At 37.6% G+C, this 20505-nt stretch overlaps 1 protein-coding gene and 1 long non-coding RNA gene across 2 annotated transcripts; both read right to left on the bottom strand.

The window, feature by feature from the left end:
• Positions 1–10075: 10075 nt before the first annotated feature.
• Positions 10076–11839, bottom strand: LOC127107267 (uncharacterized). Its single transcript, XR_007795666.1, has 2 exons — positions 10648–11839; positions 10076–10408 (listed from the first exon to the last, which is right to left on the bottom strand). It is a non-coding gene; the product is annotated as an uncharacterized LOC127107267 (long non-coding RNA).
• Positions 11840–12096: 257 nt separating this feature from the next.
• LOC127101714 (uncharacterized) lies at positions 12097–19277 on the bottom strand. Its single transcript, XM_051039165.1, has 3 exons — positions 18683–19277; positions 17870–18532; positions 12097–12104 (listed from the first exon to the last, which is right to left on the bottom strand). The coding sequence occupies exons 1-3, from the start codon at positions 19275–19277 to the stop codon at positions 12097–12099; spliced, it is 1266 nt and encodes a 421-aa protein (XP_050895122.1).
• Positions 19278–20505: the final 1228 nt, after the last annotated feature.

The raw sequence follows: 20505 nt of genomic DNA, 5'->3' as shown, positions 1-20505 counted from the left end.
TTTTAATCTTGAGCTTTGCTTTTGAATACCATTGGTGTGACGCACTGACTCGTGTGTTTGGTGGAACACGCGTTTAGACCACTTGATTTGCCACCTCAATTAATGAGGGAGATCAAGTGGTCCACATTTTTTGATTTTTTTTATTTTTATTTTATTTCATTTGATTTTCATTAATTCATATTAATTTTAATATTGATCCAAAAAAATAAGAGAGTTTCACAAAAAAAATTTAAATAATTTCTTCTTTCATATTTTGAATTAAAATTATTTTTTTGGATCATTATTAATATTTTTCATGATTTTATTGATTTTGTGAATATTTTTAATTGTTTAAAAATACTTTTAAGTCTCCAAAAATTCTGAAATTTTTTCTCCAAGGTCCTTTGACCTTGTTTGACCTATGATAAATCTCATGGCCATTTCTTTGGTATTTTGATGAGATTTTAGAAGTTTGACAAACCATATTTAATTTAATGCATTATTTTTAGTTTTTTTTAAATTGAATAAATGCCAAATAATTGTGTTGAGCTATCTTGATTATTTGTATAAGTTTGACTTGTGTTGTCGGGCCTTGGTCAATGTTGATTTGAATTTGCTAGGTTAAGATCATTGGATTTAGGGGATTGATGGAATGTACATTCCATCTCCCAAAATGAATGAATGATCTTAATTTCGTAAAAGTCCTCCTTTGACCAATTTGAGTTTTGATCTATTCCCCTCCCTCTTCATCTAGTTCCCCTTCTTTATGCATCCATCTTGTAAGACCCTAATTTTGACCCTAAGATCCCTTATGGCATCATGTTGTTGCACAAGTGCATTGCCTAAAGGATCATAGCATGTTTGGCTCCTTAACCCTAGGGTGGGACTTGTGTGAGTGTTTTTAAATCACCAAGCATGCTTGCATTGTATAATATTTCTTTTCTTATTTGATTACTAACCAAAAGCACAAAAATATGTCACTAACTCTTTTTGTTTTGAAGCTCAAGTGGTCATGTGCTCCAATGCTCCTAGGAGGCTCCTAAGCTCAATGCAATGGCTAGAGGAAGATGAGAAAAAGCATGACAATGGTCCACAAAGATCCTAATCATCATATATTTCTCCCAAGTATCTCAATTTGTCAATTTGATCAAGATAACCCAAAGGGCTTGAAGATTGTTTCCCAAGGAAACCCTAATTTCACTATGCTTTGATTGTGCCTTGCTCATGAAGCAATCTTAACCTATGATCAAATTTAATCAAGTTAAGTTCTTTAATTTATCATTTTATGAATATATGAGCCTATTTGAGGCCCCTCAATCATTTATTCATCAAGATTTGAAGTTTGGCCTTAAAAAGTTGACCAGTCAAGTCATCTGACTAAGCTGAGCACCATTGAGATATAACTTTTGATGTATTTGTCAAATGAAGATGACCCCAAGAGAAAACCTGTTCTTAGGAACCATATGAACAACTTTCATGTTCATCAAAAAATCCATTTTAAACTTGTAAGGTCATCATTAATTTCAAAACATTATAAGTCATTTTGACTGAAACTCTAATTTTGGGTCAACTCACCAAGGGCATAACTTCCTTAATTTTTATTATTTTGAGGTGAGACCAAATGCATTGGAAATATTGAGATGTCTACTTCAAATGTTATGTTGGACAAAATTTCATAGTCCTAAAATAAATACATGTGATAATACAAAACATTATAGGTCATATTGGACCTAATTCATTGAATTTGAAAAAGTACCCAACTTCAAATGCCTATAACTTTGTCATAGAAAATCCAAATGATGCAAACTTTGAGTCTAAATTTATCATCTTGAAAAGATATAAAACTTTGATGTTGGAGTTTTTCCATTTGAAGCTTGCATCATGAAAACAGAGGGGTTTGATTAGACTTGCTTTTGGTGAAATTTTTCAAATGTGACTTAAACATGTTTTGTACTTGGATCTTCCAGGCCAGTTTTCATTAATTTGCACATGCCTAATGAATTTTTTCCCAACATTACTTTTGTTCCTTATTCCAAGGGCTTTCTAACCATTACTCACATAACTCATTTGGATGTACCATTTGGGAGTTTGGAAGACCTTTCCATTTATGTGGATTTTGGCATTTCATGTTATAATTTGGTATGCAAGCTAGTTCCCTCCAAAATGCACGTCCAAATTCTTTCCAGGTGAACTCAACAAGCTTTTGCATCCATCATTGGGCCTTTCATACGCCTGTACAAGCCCAGGCACATCAAAGCTCAAATTTCATGCACATGAAGGAAGCGTGTGACCTGATGCTTTTAGCTATAAATAGAGGTTCCCTCTCATTCATTTAAAAAACCTTTTGGAGATCTGAATTGCTGCAGCATTGAAACCATAGCCATACCAAAGGAATTTTTCAGAAATTTTTCTCACTTTCGAGCTTGAAATTCAGCATCATTAGCTGATCTTCAAAGCCTAATTCCTTAGCCTTTCACTTCCACTACATCCATAGATCAAAGAGAAGCAAAGAACTTGGAGGTTTCGTGGCCAGAGGTGCTTCAATTCAGAGGTATACATTCAAACTTTTTGGATCGATAACTCTCATTTCAATGTAGTATTTTTGTGTTTATGTGGTTTTCTGAAGTCCTCACACTTGAAGCAAGCTTGTGATGCTTTCAATTTTCCATTTCATGAACTTTCAGTTTGAACACCATGATCTTCTCCTTCACATTTCTCTCAATATGGGAAGAGTGGGGAAGATTCATGGATACAATGTTGATCTCCATCACACGAGCTTCATTTTCATGTCTTTGTTTTCCATTTTCATTAAACTTTTTTTTCTCTGCAACTGGTGGCCGGATTCTGTTGGCTCGCCGGAAAAGACGGTGGTTTCCACCACCACCACTATGTGTCTTGTCTCCTGGCCATTGGATCTAGATTCCACGTTTTAATCTTGATCCTCCATTATGTTTACTTCATTTAATACATGTTGCTACACGTTTGACTTGGATGTAGAGTGTTCTCCATGATCTGAGCCATTTATCCATGCCACGTCAATTAATGAGCTTCATCCTGTGGCGCTGGTTTTTTCCATTTATTCTATTTTCTTTTATTTTCAACTAATTCATTTGATTTTTAAAAATTCATAAAAAATTCATTTGAAGTCATAAAAATAAGAGACCAATTCCAATATTTTTCTTGAAAAATCTAGTTTCATATATTGATTTTTAATTGTTTTTGTGACTTCATTTCATATTTTTCATGGATTGTTTGATTTTTAATAGTTTTAATTCATTTTAATTCATATTGTGCTATTTTTAATTATTTTAAATTGTTTTTTAAATACTTTCTCATTTCAAAAATTGGTGAGAAAATTAGTCAAAGCTTGTTTGACCATGTTGGACCTATGAGAGTTTAATTGGACTTGTTGAAGTTGATTTGAATTGAATTTGAGGTTTGACCTTATTTGTTTATTTTTTTTATTTGCATTTTATTTTAATTTAAAAAATGCCAAAAAAAAATATTGTTGACTTGTTATCTTCATTTCTTTTCTGTTTGGTGTTGGTTGATGTTGATTTGATTCACATTTGATCAATTGGATTTGGTTGTGGTCTTCTTTTCCCCTCCCTTTCATCTTCATCCCTTCCTTTCCATTAATGGCCAATGAGTTAAAGTCTTATGGTTGGTCTTGACAAATGAGAGGTTTAACCTTCTTTGATACAAACCAAACTCAACTTGATCCATGATCAAGTGAGTTGTTTTGTGTCCAAGATAGGTTGCTTCTTGGTCAAGCAAATAACCTAAAGTCAATACAAGGCCCTTCCCCTTTTGTTTGGCATGGCAAGTTTATGGAGCTTGGCTTACTAGTCATGATCTCTAACTTGTGTTATTTGCCTATATTTTTATTGACCAGCCTCAGATAGGTGTGACTACTACATTAGTCCACTTACGATTGCTTAACATAGTGCTACATTGTCTTATGACAAACTAACATAACTTCACTAATTACTAACTTTAATTTGAGCTTTTAATTTCTTGCCATTTACTTTTAATGCCATTTATTTCTTGCTCATTATTCATATTGATTTTCACTTTGCTCACTTGAGCACATATTTTATGTTTATGTCATTTTTCTTTTGCTCATTTGAGCTCATTATTGTATATAAATATACTGCTATCTTGTGTTTGTTTTGTGTTTGTTTTGTGTGAACCAATTGCAAAAGGAGAAAGGACTTAGAATTAGGACTTACCTATGCTTAAAGAAGTTCAAGAGCAACTAGGCCTCATGCCTTTAGAATGCAAAAATTGTTGAAGAGCAACTAGGCCTCATGCCTTTAGAATGCTAAAATTCAAAGTTGACCTCAAAGGACTTCTCATCCAAACTTATTCTTTGTCTGTTCACCTTATTGTGTTGTGAACTTTTTGATGTTTGCTCTTGTGTGATAGGGATCCCATCTTGAGATTGTGAAAAGAGGACCATTGTCATGAATAGCCAAGTTAAGAGACAAGCCAAATGAAGATCCTAGGAACTTAAGTTCAATTTGTTGATTGCTTGCTTGTGCGCTAAGTCCAAAGGAAAAGAGCATCTTGAGTCATCTATATGACTTCAAGAAAAGGAACTCCAAGGGTTTATCTTTCCCCTCTTATCTTTGTGTGCCTTAGGAGTAGCCCTTCTCTTCTTCTCCCCACTCTAACCAAGCCAAAAATCATTTTCTAAACTTTGACTTTGTTTCAAATTAGAAACCTAGGCCTTAAGCCTTTGACTTTTCAAAACCATTTTCATAAATACTCATTGTGAATAAATCTTAATCCAACTTTAACTTCATTTTGTAAATAAATCTAACTTGTAAGTATAACCCACTTCAAGTTGTTTTTGTGGTTCCAATGGCCACCTGTTAAAACTTTTCATAAACATTAGTCATAGGTTTGAGTTATCATAGTGGTTGATGTAAATCTCACCTCATCCTTAGTGTTGGATTATAAGCCTTCCATGCTTATTATAGGGTCAACCCCTCATTGGCATGTTGAAGCCTTCCTCACATGGTGGATAGTTGGCTTAGGTTGAGTTTTCTCCCTTTGATAACAAAAGACCTTAAGGCTTTTGGTCAAATCAATTCACCAATCTTTGAGATTTTTACCCCGAACTACGAGGTTTTGATCCTCCTTTGTGATGGTACGTAGGCAATGGGTTCATCCATTCAAACAACAAAATTTGTAAATATAATCTATTCTCTTCTCATCCCTCCAATCTTTTGCACAAATCTTTTCACAAATACCAACCTACAACACATATTTGCAAAAAGGGTTCCCTTAGAGTACTAAGGATGTTTTGGGTGCGTAAAACCTTCTCATTTCATAATCAACCCCCTTACCTAGATCTCTGACATTTTTATTAGTTTTTGATTTGAAAAACTTCTTACCTTGGCTTTTGTTCGCTTTTTAGCCTTTCCTTTGGACAAATAAAAGTGCGGTGGCGACTCGAATTGTATGTTGACTTTTGGTTTAGTCAATAAACCTAAAGTAACGAAAACCCCACTACACATCTCATTTGGCCTATGATATCTCAAAGTCCTAAGGCTAGTTGATTGAAAAATCAACATAAGCATGGATAAGATTAGGCCACCTCTTTTGCATATTCTTTTTGTGTGTGGTATGTTTCATGAGCATAGTCTATTATACTATGTCTCTAACATGCATTAACACCAAAATTCTATTGCCCGACCTCAAATAGTTGTGACTTCTACATAAGTCCAATTACGGTTGCTTAACATAGCGCTAAATTTTTGACACAAAAAGGCATAGCATTCTAGTTAGTGAGATTGTAAGTCTCCCCTCTTTCATGGTATTGTGTGGAAACTTGGTCTTTTTTCCTTCCTTTGGAAGATGTCTTGGTTCAAGGATCCATGCTTGTGATAAGTGGGTTGAGTGTTCTCCAAAGAATGACTTAAAATGAAAAGCAAAATCAAAAAAATACTAACTTCTAATTCATCAACAACTAACATTTAATTTCAAGTCATTTACTTTTAATTCACTTTATTTTTTAAGCTCTATTCATTTGCCATTATCCATACCATTCTTATTGTTTATTTTAATGCATTTACACTTTGTCCACTTGGACCATATTGTGTGATATATCTTGTTTGTGTATATTTTTGTTTGTTTGTGTGGTATTTGACCAATGTACATAATAAGAAACAAAAACCCTAAAAAACTATTGTGTGGACTGTTGGTCTGATCTTGGATAATTGGACTTGGAATCTAGGCAACATCCCTATACAAAAGGACTTGGTTAATGCCAACTTTCATGTAACCAAGTGCTTGCAATCTGAAACTTCATCTGATACATCATTGAAGATCCATCTGAGTTCATCTGTAACATGATCATTGTGAAGCTGTTATTTTGAACCTGTGACTTTTGGAATTCATCTACTACATGGGCAAATTTAAAAGAGATCATGGAGTGGCTAAAGCTTGGATGTGGCTATCTTTATTTAATGCCTTGCTCTTCAAGTTAATATTGTATTCATTGTTTGTTGCTTGATTCAAATATCCAAGGGAATTTGGGGTTTCTATATGGCATTCTTGCCTATTGGATTGCAGGTCATTTGTCAGATCTTTTCAACTCTTAACTTTTAAATTTATGCTTAGGATTAGTCTCTTCATCTCCTCCCCGTCTCTTTAATTTCAAAATCTCTCCCTTCTTTTAAAAACTTCTTTGTTTGAGCTTGTTATTTTCTAAACTTATACCCTTTGCAAATTAGAAACTTTGGCCTTATGCTATTGCATATTTCAAACTTCTTTTCTTAAATCAAACTTGTAAATAAACTTAACTATACTTGACTTAAAACTTTCAAAAAGTCAAAAAGAACTAACTCATTCACACCATTTTCTAGGCCCTTGTGCCTTTCAAACTTAATTTTTGATTAAAAGCAATGCATCCACTTTGAAATTTGTATCACGAACTACGAGGTTTTGATCCCTCATTTTATGTTGGTACGTAGGCACAAGTCCGAAGGTCTTGTCATACACAAAAATATAATTAATGAATTCTTTTCTCATCTCTCCACTCTATTTATTGCAAACATCACTTTATATAAAATACATATGCACACAAGAAAGGGCTCCCTAGGACTACCTAGGACACTTTGGGTGCTAACACCTTCCCTCTATGTAACCAACCCCCTTACCTGTAATCTCTGGCATTTTATTAGTTTTGATTTGAAAACTTCTTACTTTTGGGTTTTGTTCGTACTTTTCCCTTTTCCCTTGGAAACAATAAAAGCACAGTGGTGACTCTTGTTATTTGATGTCTTACTTATCCATAGCTTGATGATCATGAATTTACCGCTACAAAAACTAAGTGGCGACTCTGCTGGGGAGTAGTCTCTAGTGGGTTTAGCCTACTGTTTTGTGTGTATATAATTATATATATGTGATGTATGTATATTTGTATGATATAATCTGCTTGTTGTGCTTGGTGATCTCTGAGTGGTGAGATAAGTTCTAACCCGAACTTGAGTGCAATTAAGATAGGAGGATGGTATAGTCATGTTCGACTTGTGCAGAATAGTCCTTAACAAGTTGGCTTGAGATCCTTCTGCTCAGTGGAGACCCTTTGGGATTTGGAAATGTCACACAAGTATTTATGGTTAGGCATTACTAACTCTAATTTGGGTCCGAGAAACTGAGGACTGTAGAACATTTACCCCCTCTTGGCCTATTTAGGACGTAGTACAGACATGTCGCACCTCAAAAAATGATGATAATGCGATCCCTCGCGATGGGACGCGGAAAAAATGTTAGTTCGAACAGAGTCGCCACCGAACTTTATTCATTCCAATGAAGGAATAGGAAAATATCGAGAAAACCTTTAAAAATAAGAATAATGGTCGTCGCAACCATATTCGGGTTCGGGAGTCGATTACGCAAGGGGAAGGTATTAGCACCCCTTACGTCCGTTGTACTCAACGGGAACCTCTTAGTCTGATTTTGCTATTTGACTGTTAATTGACTGTTTATTTGCTTGCTTCGAGTGATTAGAATTGATGATAGATATGGATGAAGACCTCAGGAGGGGGAAATGGGAGGTTTTTTATTAGTGTGCTCGCGAAGATACATCAATCTCCTGCCTACGTATCCTTATAGTGCAATAAGGAAATCAGAGCATTCGTAGTTCGGGCTACTACGAATATTTGGGTGTGTTTTGTTTTGATGAACGACTGTGTTAGTCGGCGTTCTAACGGCTAAACGCTGGCGTTGTCTACTCTCGGGGGAGGCTCTAGCACTGGTTTGTTGTGCGCATCAGAAAGGATTGACAGTGTTCTTTTGAATAGGTTTTGGTCACGCGGGGGTGACAAGTTAATTTGATGTGTTTGGGTTTTGATTGGTTTCGATCGCACGGGGGCGAGAAGTTAGGTTTGATTTGTTTGAGATGTTTTTGGAGAACGACGAAAGATTGAGCAATGTGGTGTTCACCAATCATCCAATTCTTTCGAGGAGTAATAAGGCGTCCGCCTTCTAGTCCCTTTTCGTTCGAATTATTTATCGAAAGTTTGTTTGCGGATGTTGAATATGCACGGTAGTGAGGCGTACGCCCCCTACTTGCTTATCCAAAGAATAACGAGGCGTACGCCACCTATTCTCTTATCCAAGTTTATTTAGCGTGTTTTAGTCGGAAGTCGATAATTTGTGCAATATGGCGTTCGCCAATTATTCAAATAATCGAGAGATGGCAAGGCGTACGCCTCTCATCTTTTATCATCCGAAGTTTAAATTGTAAAAGATATATTTGTATATTGGATTGGTAGGCTTGGATTTGAAGATGATTTGAGTTTATTTGATTGTGGTTTTGAATTGATGACGAAGATTCGAGCAATGTGGCGTACGCCAATTATTCGAATAATCGAGAGATAATGAAGCGGATGCTCACTATTCTCCTTTTCATCTGAAATGTGGAATTAAAAGGGTTTAGGACTTGTAGTTGATTTAGAAGATGTGATTTGAATGTATATGATTAAGGTTTAATCGGGTGACAAGAACTCGCGCAATATGGCGTACGCCAATTATTCGAGTGCTTGAGAAATAGTGAAGCGTACGCTTCCTATCTCCTTTTCATCCCAAATTTATGTTTAAAAGAGAAAATTCCTTTGAGATCGAATGGTTTGGAAAAATGATTTGAATTTGTGTTTTATATTTGATTTGAAAAAATTGATTTGAAATTGTATGATTATTAGGGTTTAATCGGGTGACAAGAACTCACGCAATATGGCGTACGCCAATTGTTCAAGTGCTTGAGAAATAGTGAAGCGTACGCTTCCTATCTCCTTTTCATCCCAAATTTATGTGTAAAAATTCTTTTTTTGAAATTGAATTGGTTTTGAATTTGGAAATTATATTAATTTGAACATTTGATTTGAATTATTTGAATTTGGAAATTATACTTGACTTTGAAAAGTGATTTGAATATTGTGATTTAAGATTTAATCGGGTGACAAGAACTCGCGCAATATGGTGTACGCCGATTATTCGAGTACTTGAGAAATAATGAAGCGTACGCTTCCTATCTCCTTTTCACCCCGAGTTATATAAAAATAATATTTATTTTATTTTACTATTATAAAATATATAATTATTTGTGACATATAGAATATTTGTTTGACTAAAAAAACTTCACTTCATTTAATCATCATCCAAAGAATATAATTATTTATGATATATGGGATGCTTATTTTACTAAGGAAAATTGTGAAATTTATAGTAGCATTAGATATGAAATCAGGATAATTGAAGCACTAATTACGTGGGAACTGAATTACAACCACTACGTTCTAATTTTCACCATGCACCAAAGTTATATCTACAAACCACTTATAAAATGAGGCTGAAATTACTGAAGCATCTTAAACACATGGTAGTAGCAAAAACGAAGTGTAGAAGCGAGAACAACACGCCATTAAGAGCCTTATTAAACCAATACCTCATGCCAGCATTTTACCAAAGTACACACCATTATTAAACAAATAAGTTCAACTAATCAATAAACCAATTCTGAAAAATAATTAGCAAATTTCTACTAATTAACCAATCAAGGTAACAACGTTACTGCAATGTATAATAAGTTTAAACTTTAATTCTGATGCTCTCATTTAATACATACAACTTCTCCTAGTGTTTTACCCAAAGATGTCAATAAACAAAACAATTGATAACAGTATGAAATTAAATCCTCAATTAATCTTGTAATAAACACGACAACTTCAACACATAACGACAACAGCACAATCGCATTGGGAATATCCTAGAAAAGAGCATTACAACATTCTAATACCAACAACCAACATGGACTAATGCAACCGAGTTTGAATCAAAACAGTGGCTGTAGCAAACAACATAATATCAAGAAGAAACACGACACGGACTGTTACCGTAACTATAAACAAATTTAATCCTGCAGCAAGAAAATGATATCGTTAACATGTACCAAATCCCTTGTAAATAATGCCAAACTGCTTCGATACAACTCAATATGAAGTTCAATATTTCTATGAAATCACCATGATGCAATTAGCAAGACTTAAAGAGAATAATAGTAACACAAATACTGGATATAACAATGAACAGAATCCTTGCCCAAAATTAAATGTAAACAGCATAAACTTAAATTTAACGCTTTGACAGAAATATTACCCAAATCGACCAAGCTATCACTTTCTGTCCGCTGCTCTGAGTCTGTTGGGGCGTATCGTCCTTCCTTCGCTGTTTGGGACGTCCCTTCGAAACTGAGTTTCTACCCGTGGCCTTCAAGTGCAATTCACAACAGCTCATATGTTTCTCCCACTTGTAAAGGTTCAATAGCCTTCCTGGAAATTGCTTTAAGGTTCATTGAAAACTAAAAACAAGGTATAAACCAAACAGAACTGCAACTCAAACGCGACGGTGACGATGTAACGTTCGTCGGAAAGGTTTTTTTGTGAATTTCGAAAGGGACGAAATGAAGTGAGGATTTGGGGGTTTTGCAAGGCGGAGGTTAATCAGTGTATTTCGGCGGATGAAATGGGGAAGACGATTGATGGTTTAGATGTTACGGCGTGGAGGTTGTATGGTGTTCGTTGGGGTTTTCGCCGGTGGTGATGGCGGATCGTTGCCGGCATAGACGGAGAGTTTATGGTGGAGATGGATGACGGAAAATGAAGGATGAGTGACGGTGGCTAGCTCGTCGGTGGGGTTTTGGATGTTGCAGCTTGGGTTTAAAGGCCGGTGGGTTTGTTGAAGGTAGGCGGCGGCTGGAACGAAGATGGATTTGCGATGGTGGTAGGCGGTGGTTTGAAGGAGTGTGAGAGATTTGAAGGTGGTGGCGTGAAGTGGTGATGGATGGCGGCGGCGATTGAGGACTAGCGATGGAGGTGATGAAGGGTTTAGGGTTTCGGCGGTTGCTTGATGAGCGGCGGTAATAGGTTTTGAAGAGCGACGATGAAGGTGTGGAAAGGGTTTCGCAGTGGTGAAGAGGTGAAGATCATAGAGGGAAGGTGAGGCGATGTTGTTGGTTAAACGCGGGTTACCGACGGAGGAAGGGATTGCGTATGGGTTTTCTGAGAGAGAGCCCAGTGAATAGTGAGTGGTCTCTTAGGAAGAGGAAAAGGTTTTACTGAGTGATGTGAGTGTTTTTTCTTATGCTGAGAGTGAGAGAATGAGGAGATGGTGGAGTGAATCGTGCCCGAGTGAGAGAGCGAGGATCATTTGTAGGGATTCTCTTTTTTGTTTTTTTCTTTTCTTTTTCGTACAGTAGAGGGAAAGAGGAGGTAGTGGAGCAGGGTCTTGTTGGTAGTGGGGGAGTGGATGATGAGAGACGTTGGGAGCGTGAGAAGCTAACAGTCTTTTTGTTTTTCCTCATAGAATCCAATGTACATTATATACAATTATTATTACAAATTAATATTAAAAAAAATCTAACCATTATTTTAAAAACTAACTAACTATTTATAGACAAACTAATTACTAAACTAATTATTATATAATTAAATAATTAATATGAAAAAACTAATTAATACCTAAAAAAAAACTAACTAATATTAAAACTCTAACTAATATTTAATTAAAAAACTAATATTTTTTAAAACACTAACTAGTTATCTTAATTTAAATATCTAAACAAAAAGAAAATTACCAATTAAAAATGAGTACAATTTATTCGGAAAATTAAATAAATCACAGTCTTTCTTCGAATCTTGACAATTCAACCGATTTTTTTTATTCTCAAATAAATTCCCTCTGATTGATATTTCCGTCATTTATTCATGATGCAAATGTGTGTCATGTTATGTGTATGATGCAAAAATGAAACTGAAATTAATTTTGAAAAGAAATTAAAATAAGCCCGGACAAAATTGGGGTACGACAGCTGCCCCTATTTAATTATCTTGAATCAGAAGGTAAGAATGACAAAGGTCATCTTACATTCGTGGTGGAAGGTAATTAAATACTAAAGGATCCAAATTTTGTCCTTTGAAATGCAATGCAGATGAAAATGCAATGGATGCCAAGGTAGTAGGGGTAGGATGTTCGATCAATGCCAACCCTCGAGTCAACATTCAAATCTTGCACAGGTTATTTCTGATGTGAAGACAAAATCGGTTTTCTAACACCAAAAGGATGACAGAGATTCACTATGATTTTGAGGATTGTCATCACCAAAAGGATGACGGATAAGCTGAGCTTCAAAGGTAGTCATTACTAAAAGGATGATGTCCGTCACCAAAAGGATGATGGTATTCTGATAAGATTTCCCAGTACAGAGTATAATATCAAGGCTATCACCAAAAGGATGACAGTTGACTCATCAACTTCAAAGATCACCGTCACCAAAAGGATGAAGGTAAGATCCAACAACAAAACTTGTTATCACCAAAAGGATGATAATAAGTCAAATAACTCCAATGATCACCATCACCAAAAGGATGAAGGTGTAGTCACACAACAAACTTGTTATCACCAAAAGGATGATAATAAGTCGACAATCACCATCACCAAAAGGATGAAGGTATAATTAAAAACAAAACTTGTCATCACCAAAAGGATGATAAGAAGCACACACGCAATTGATCACCATCACCAAAAGGATGAAGGTAGGATCGAGACACAGACTTGTTATCACCAAAAGGATGATAATAAGTCAACAATCACCATCACCAAAAGGATGAAGGTATTGTCAAACGACAAAACTTGTTATCACCAAAAGGATGATAATAAGCACACACGCAATTGATCACCATCACCAAAAGGATGAAGGTAAGATCAAGACAAACTTGTTATCACCAAAAGGATGATAAGAAGTCAACAATCACCATGACCAAAAGGATGAAGGTATTGTCAAACAACAAAACTTGTTATCACCAAAAGGATGATAATAAGTACACAACACAACTGATCACCATCACCAAAAGGATGAAGGTAAGATCAAGACACAGACTTGTTATCACCAAAAGGATGACAATAAGTCAACAATTACCATCACCAAAAGGATGAAGGTATTGTTAAAAGACATAACTTGTTACCACCAAAAGGATGATAAGAAGCACACACGCAATTGATCACCATCACCAAAAGGATGAGGGTAGGATCAAGACACAAACTTGTTATCACCAAAAGGATGATAATAAGTCACACATCACAATTGATCACTCTCACCAAAAGGATGAAGGTAGGATCAAGACAAACTTGTTATCACCAAAAGGATGATAAGAAGCACACACGCAATTGATCACCATCACCAAAAGGATGAAGGTAGGATCAAGACAAACTTGTTATCACCAAAAGGATGATAAGAAGCCAACAATCACCATCACCAAAAGGATGAAGGTACTTTCAAACGACAAAACTTAGTTACCACCAAAAGGATGATAATAAGCACTCACGCAACTGATCACCATCACCAAAAGGATGAGGGTAGGGTCAAGACACAAACTTGTTATCACCAAAAGGATGATAATAAGCACACACGCAATTGATCACCCTCACCAAAAGGATGAGGGTAGGATCAAGACACAAACTTGTTATCACCAAAAGGATGATAAGAAGTCAACAATCACCATCACCAAAAGGATGAAGGTATTGTCAAACGACAAAACTTATTACCACCAAAAGGATGATAATAAGCACACACGCAATTGATCACCATCACCAAAAGGATGAAGGTAAGATCAAGACACAGACTTGTTATCACCAAAAGGATGATAATCACCATCACCAAAAGGATGAAGGTATAATCAAGACACAAACTTGTTATCACCAAAAGGATGATAAGAAGCACACAACTCAAATGGTCACCGTCACCAAAAGGATGAAGGTAGAGCCAAGACACAAACTTGTTATCACCAAAAGGATGATAAGAAGCAACAATCACCATCACCAAAAGGATGAAGGTATTGTCAAACGACAAAACTTGTTACCACCAAAAGGATGATAATAAGTCGATAGTCACCATCACCAAAAGGATGAAGGCACTACAACACAACAGAACTCGTTATCACCAAAAGGATGATAATGAATCCACAATCACCATCACCAAAAGGATGAAGGTGAGATCATAACTTCAAAACTCGTTACCACCAAAAGGATGATAATAAGTTATAATAACTTCAAATATTACTGACACCAAAAGGATGACAGTAGGGGTTGGACTTTCGATATGTCACTATCACCAAAAGGACGATAGCTTAAACTGAATTCCATAGTCTCTATCACCAAAAGGATGATTTTAGATTAAACTGGACGTCATCACCAAAGGGATGATGATTGAACCAAAATGACAAGGATTGCTTATCACCATAAGGATCGCCGACACCAAAAGGATGACGGTAGGTTGTAGTGATTGTAGAAGTCACTATTCACCAAAAGGATGAAGATTGGACCAAAACTTCAAGGATCTTCGACACCAAAAGGATGACGGTAAGATCACAAATGTCAAGGATTTACCATTACCAAAAGGATAACGGTGATCGTAAACAGGGTGACGATTAATATTATTCCTCAAGGGACTTTCACCAAAAGGATGATATTGAGAAAAATATTGGAAAAATAAGGCTACTGTCAAAGTTCAATAAACCTGATTTGCTGGGTAGTGTTAGAATATTGCTGGATGAGACTTGCTCAGGGTATTGACAACAAAAGGTTGCAAAGCCAATATTCTCTAGGGAGATGTAGTTTCTGTTAACAAAAGGTTACAGGAAACGACTCATTGAGGGACGCTCAACGCGAAACAAGGTAAGTGTTTGGAGAAACATTGTTTGACTTAGCTGAGGATAACGTCTTATCAACAAAAGGTTGAAGGATGTAGCTTAATGGGGAATGCCCAACAATACAAGATAGGGACTCACTCAGAGGAAGTGACAATGACTCGACTGAGGATTGGCCTGGATGCCTACGACTAAACCTTGGATTTTGATTTGTGTTATGTACATGAATGATATGCATGTGTTATGTAATAAGGTGATGTATGTGATGCATGTGATGCATGTTTGAATGCAAAGGATGATTGGTTTGTTTGGGATTGGCCCCCCTTTTCAAAGGCAATGTATTTTTTTGGAAACCAAAGTTGGTTATATTTGTTTTTGTGAAGATGCCAGCGAGGTGGGCTTTGGCTTTTTGGTAATTGTCAATGTGGATTGGTCTTTTGATTGGTGGAAGGACCTGACTTCCCGACACTCGGTAGTTGATGATGTGATGAACACGCAATAGATGTGGATACTCTTGGTGCCCCAAGTTTGATCTCTCGCTGATATGTTGTGTATTTGTCTTCGAGAAGATCTCAGTTCTTCTTTTGATGCATCTGGTCAGCCTGTAATTGAGCATAGCGACGTGATCAACGCATGATGATTGTGCTTTTGACGTGCCCCAAGGATTCTTGTCAATATATGATGTTGCCCTGGTATGAACTTTTGACATTTTGGTTGTGAATTCAAGCAGTTACTAGTGTCTGACGCAATCTGCTTGATTGATTTGAAGATATGGAGGGAACTGCCCCTTGCAACTCGTCTTGCCCCTGATTGTAGGGTGTTCAAAGGAATTCTCCTTGAAAGGAAACCTTAGGAGTGATTATCTCATGACATGGTCTGAGTCTGGTTCTTTCAATATCTGATTCTGGCAATGGTCTGCCCCTGATTAGCCCTTGGGGGACTTGCCTCATACGGACTGAGTATTGAAGTACTTTTCCTCCTTGATCAGCCGATGCTTGGAGATTTGTCTTATGATGACTACTTCTTAGGTCAATATAATCCGAAGATGCCATGCCCCTGATTTACAGGATGGTCTTGATTCGTGTCAGCACCAATGATCAAGTGCCTCTTAAATTGGTCCTTGTTGGAACTTTCTCGACGTCAAGTACTGACTAACAATTAAGAGTTGTTATTCAAGAAATGGTGATTTTAATGCAACAGTTATGCAAGTTTTGAAAAAACAATGATTCATTTGGAGTGTTGTGGTAGTGTGTGGCGAGTGGATCATGAGTCCAAACGCGGTGCTTGATTTAGCTAGTGTGTGAATGATGTAGTGAGAAGAGAATATTAGCAAATATCTAGGAGTCAGTTTACTCAACCTTGCTATAATATGCTTTCAGAACAAACCTTACTTCAATTAGGTCTTTTGAAGGTTGTAACGTGGCTTGGTTCATGGTTATTGAAACGAAAGGATATAAGGCTCAAAGTTTATTTTAACCCACCCCTTCTTCATGATGATCTCCAATCCTACGTTCAGTTAATTCATACACACTCGTCTTTTGTAAGTGTAAGGATAAAGATGGTGATCCAAGGTCTCTTGGAATGGCAGCCACCTTATTTCGTTTTTTGGATGTCAGTGACCCTTTGATTTTGGTATGATGGTCACTGAGTTTTGTTTTGTTTGGTTGGAGACTTTCAATGTCTCTTTTGATTTTTGTTTTGATCCCTAACTTTTGCATGGACCGCTTGTTGAAGCTTTAATCCATCGGGATTGCCCCAGTTTTTGCCTAAGTCTCCTTTTTAGGGTGTTGGACTTAGCGGGCTCTTTTTTTTTACTTCTTTTTTCTTTTTTCTCTTTTTTTTTTGGAAATTGTGACTGCCAAGTCATTGGTTATTGAAGAACAACCGACATAAAGTTTGGATTTGTATGGTTCCTTCGACACTTCAGGATGTGTGTGAAGAATATCGTGTGGTTGATCCTCGCATGGGATATTTCATCTTGTAATTTGAATGTGTAGTCAAATCAACTGAACACTACCCTGCCCCAGGTTAAGCGTAAGGGTTGTTTAGATTTGAAAGAAACTCCTACTTCTAGGCTCGAAGTGGTTGACTAGGGATTAACTCCTTATCTCTCCAGTGTTTGGGGATTTGAAACAATGCCTGTACATCATCAGCAGGATTTTATCCGAAAGCATACAGTCAGCAATTATGAGTATTTTGTTTTCGTCATCCTCCTTCCAACATTTACTAATGATATTGTGATGAAGAGAGTGAGGTGAAAAAGTATGTATTTGTGATTTGAAGATGAGTGAATATGAAAGATTGATTCAAAGCATGCATAATCATCCCATTAATAAAACCGAGTGCAGATAACAATGTTTAAAGCATACAGTACTTAGACAAATAAGATCAAATTACAAGAATGCAAAATGGTAAAAATGGCATCAGGATTGCCTTCATTCAAAGCAACAGACTTCATCTCTTGATTCTTCGGCGGAATTGCTTTGCTGATCAGGTCGGTGGGAAGCTTTACCTTCGAGCTTCACTTGACTCTGCATGCGCCGGCATGGGGTTCGTTGCAACGTTTGGCCTCACTGGCGTGAATGTAAGTGCCTTACTATCAATCAGGTCCTGGACCTTGTGCTTGAAAGCCTTACAGTTCTCTATTGTGTGCCCTGGGGCACCCATGTGATACTCACAGTGAGCATTGGCATCGTAGCCTGGAGGATATGGTGGAGTTATAGGTGCTATCTCCTTTAGAACAACCGATCCATCCTTTAGCAGGTAGGGAAGGATCTTGCTGTATGACACTGGCAAATGATCGAAATGTCTTTCTGGCCTCCTTGCCCTTTGCTGGTTAGGCTGACGTTGTGGAGCACGTTGTTGTTGATTTTGATGTGGCTGCTGGTAAGCCGGCTGTTGATAAGGTTGTTGATATGGTTGATGATATGGTGTCGGGACGACAGCGGCGACCTGATCATAAGGCATAGGAGCACACGGACGTGCCCTATATCCTCCTCCTCTCATTATGGCGTTGGTCTGACCCTCTGGCTTCTTTGGGAGGTTAGGATAAGGCTTCTTCATCCCACTTGAAGCATTAGCAGCATAAGGTAGTTTTCCCTTCTTGATTTGGCTTTCAATTCGTTCTCCCACGGAGACAACCTCAGCAAAAGTTGGGAAACTGGATCCTACCATTTTCTCCATGTATTGGGTGTGCAGGGTTCCCATAAACATATCCATTAGTTCTTTGTCAAGAAGAGGAGGTTGAACACGAGCTGCAAGCTCTCTCCACCGCTGAGCGTATTCCTTAAATGACTCGTTGTTGCGTTGATTCATGTCTTGCAGTTGTGTGCGATTGGGTGCTAGATCAGTATTGTACTGATAATGCCTGAGGAAAGCTTCAGCAAGGTCTCTCCATGACTGGACCTGACCTCTCTCCAGTTGCATGTACCACTCCAAGGATGCCCCACTGAGACTATCTTGGAAGTAATGAATCAGGAGTTGATCATTACTGATGTGGGCAGCCATTTTGCGGCAATAAGCTCTAAGGTGAGTCCTCGGGCAGCTGATCCCTTTGTATTTGTCAAAGTCCGGGACTTTGAATTTTTGGGGAACCACGAGTCCTGGTACCAAGCACATATCAACAGCGTCCAAACCGGGAGTAGTATGAACCTCCAAGGACTTGAATTTCTCTTCCAGAGCATGGAGTCTCTCAACAGCTGGGTCCGGGAGATCTCCAACAGCAGGTTTGGCAGGTTGTGGCATGAAGAAGGCGTCATATGGATCTTCATCACCCATCAAGGATCCATGGCGAGCAGATGTAGCAGAAGGCTCGTGGGGGTTCACGTTGTCCATGGGAACAGGAATGGGGATCGGTCCTCCTCTAGGCTGGGCGGGATTACCATCAAGGTTAGTTACTCCAGGGATGCTAAGTGATGGTGATCCAAACTCGACAGCAACTTTCCTAGCTTCAGCGTTAGTCTCAGCATCCTTCTCCTTTTGGGCCAAGAGTAACATGGTTTCCAGCAAGCGATCCATCTTTGCCTTCATGGAGTCAAGGTCGGTCCTCATTGAAACTTGGTTGGCTTCAAGCTGTTCGAGTGTCATCTTGTAGTTGCGGCGTGTCTCGTACCGGTGTCGAGTAGTCAGCGTTTACTGGACAAAGGGTAGAACATGGTGTAAGCTTTTGTTTCTGGAAGATGAAATGCAATGCATGTTTATGATATGCAAATGCATGAAATTTTGCCAGGTTTTTTGCAAAGGAATACAGACTCAAGATTATTCACACGTCAGGTACGTCAGGATAACAGGAAGAAGTACGGGTTTCTCTGATCACAAGAAATTCCCAAAGGTAGGTTCTAAAGTTATGTTTTCAAGGAAGGAACTTAGACTCACGGATCAAGTTCAAAACTTCCTCGCAATGGTGGGCTGGCCACATTGTGATGGGAGTTCTAAAATGATCTAATCTGAGTGGGATTCTCGTATTGTACGAACAGGGTGTACACCCTTCGGTTCAATACTACATAATCACCGATTATGAAAACAAAACTTGGTTTAAGGCGAGGTCCCTAGAGTCACGGATCGTGTTTAGAACCTCCACCGCAATGATGGGCTAGCCATATTATGATGGAAACTCCAAACAGATCTACTCTAGGTGGAGTCTTCGTATTGTCCCAATAGGCGTACGCCCCTCGGTTCAATACTACACAACTCCGGGTTCTAAGTTCATCTCGAAGCTCAGGTGTTAAGCTTATCTCACAGCATACACCAAATCCCATATCATAGCAAAAAAAAAAAAACAAATACAACATAAACAATCATAATAAGATATAGAGAAATAAATATGGAAGAAAAGAATATTTTCTAACAGTCATAGCAAAATCAGACTAAGCTAGGCTAGACTCTCTCTTGCTTGGAGCAGGGTCCCCAGCAGAGTCGCCAGTCTGTCGCACCTCAAAAAATGATGATAATGCGATCCCTCGCGATGGGACGCGGAAAAAATGTTAGTTCGAACAGAGTCGCCACCGAACTTTATTCATTCCAATGAAGGAATAGGAAAATATCGAGAAAACCTTTAAAAATAAGAATAATGGTCGTCGCAACCATATTCGGGTTCGGGAGTCGATTACGCAAGGGGAAGGTATTAGCACCCCTTACGTCCGTTGTACTCAACGGGAACCTCTTAGTCTGATTTTGCTATTTGACTGTTAATTGACTGTTTATTTGCTTGCTTCGAGTGATTAGAATTGATGATAGATATGGATGAAGACCTCAGGAGGGGGAAATGGGAGGTTTTTTATTAGTGTGCTCGCGAAGATACATCAATCTCCTGCCT

This window comes from Lathyrus oleraceus, chromosome 7, assembly GCF_024323335.1.
Source record: "Lathyrus oleraceus cultivar Zhongwan6 chromosome 7, CAAS_Psat_ZW6_1.0, whole genome shotgun sequence".
Classification (NCBI taxonomy): Eukaryota; Viridiplantae; Streptophyta; class Magnoliopsida; order Fabales; family Fabaceae; genus Lathyrus; species Lathyrus oleraceus.
Note: the sequence above shows the minus strand (reverse complement) of the source record. Positions and strands in the feature narration are given on the sequence as shown.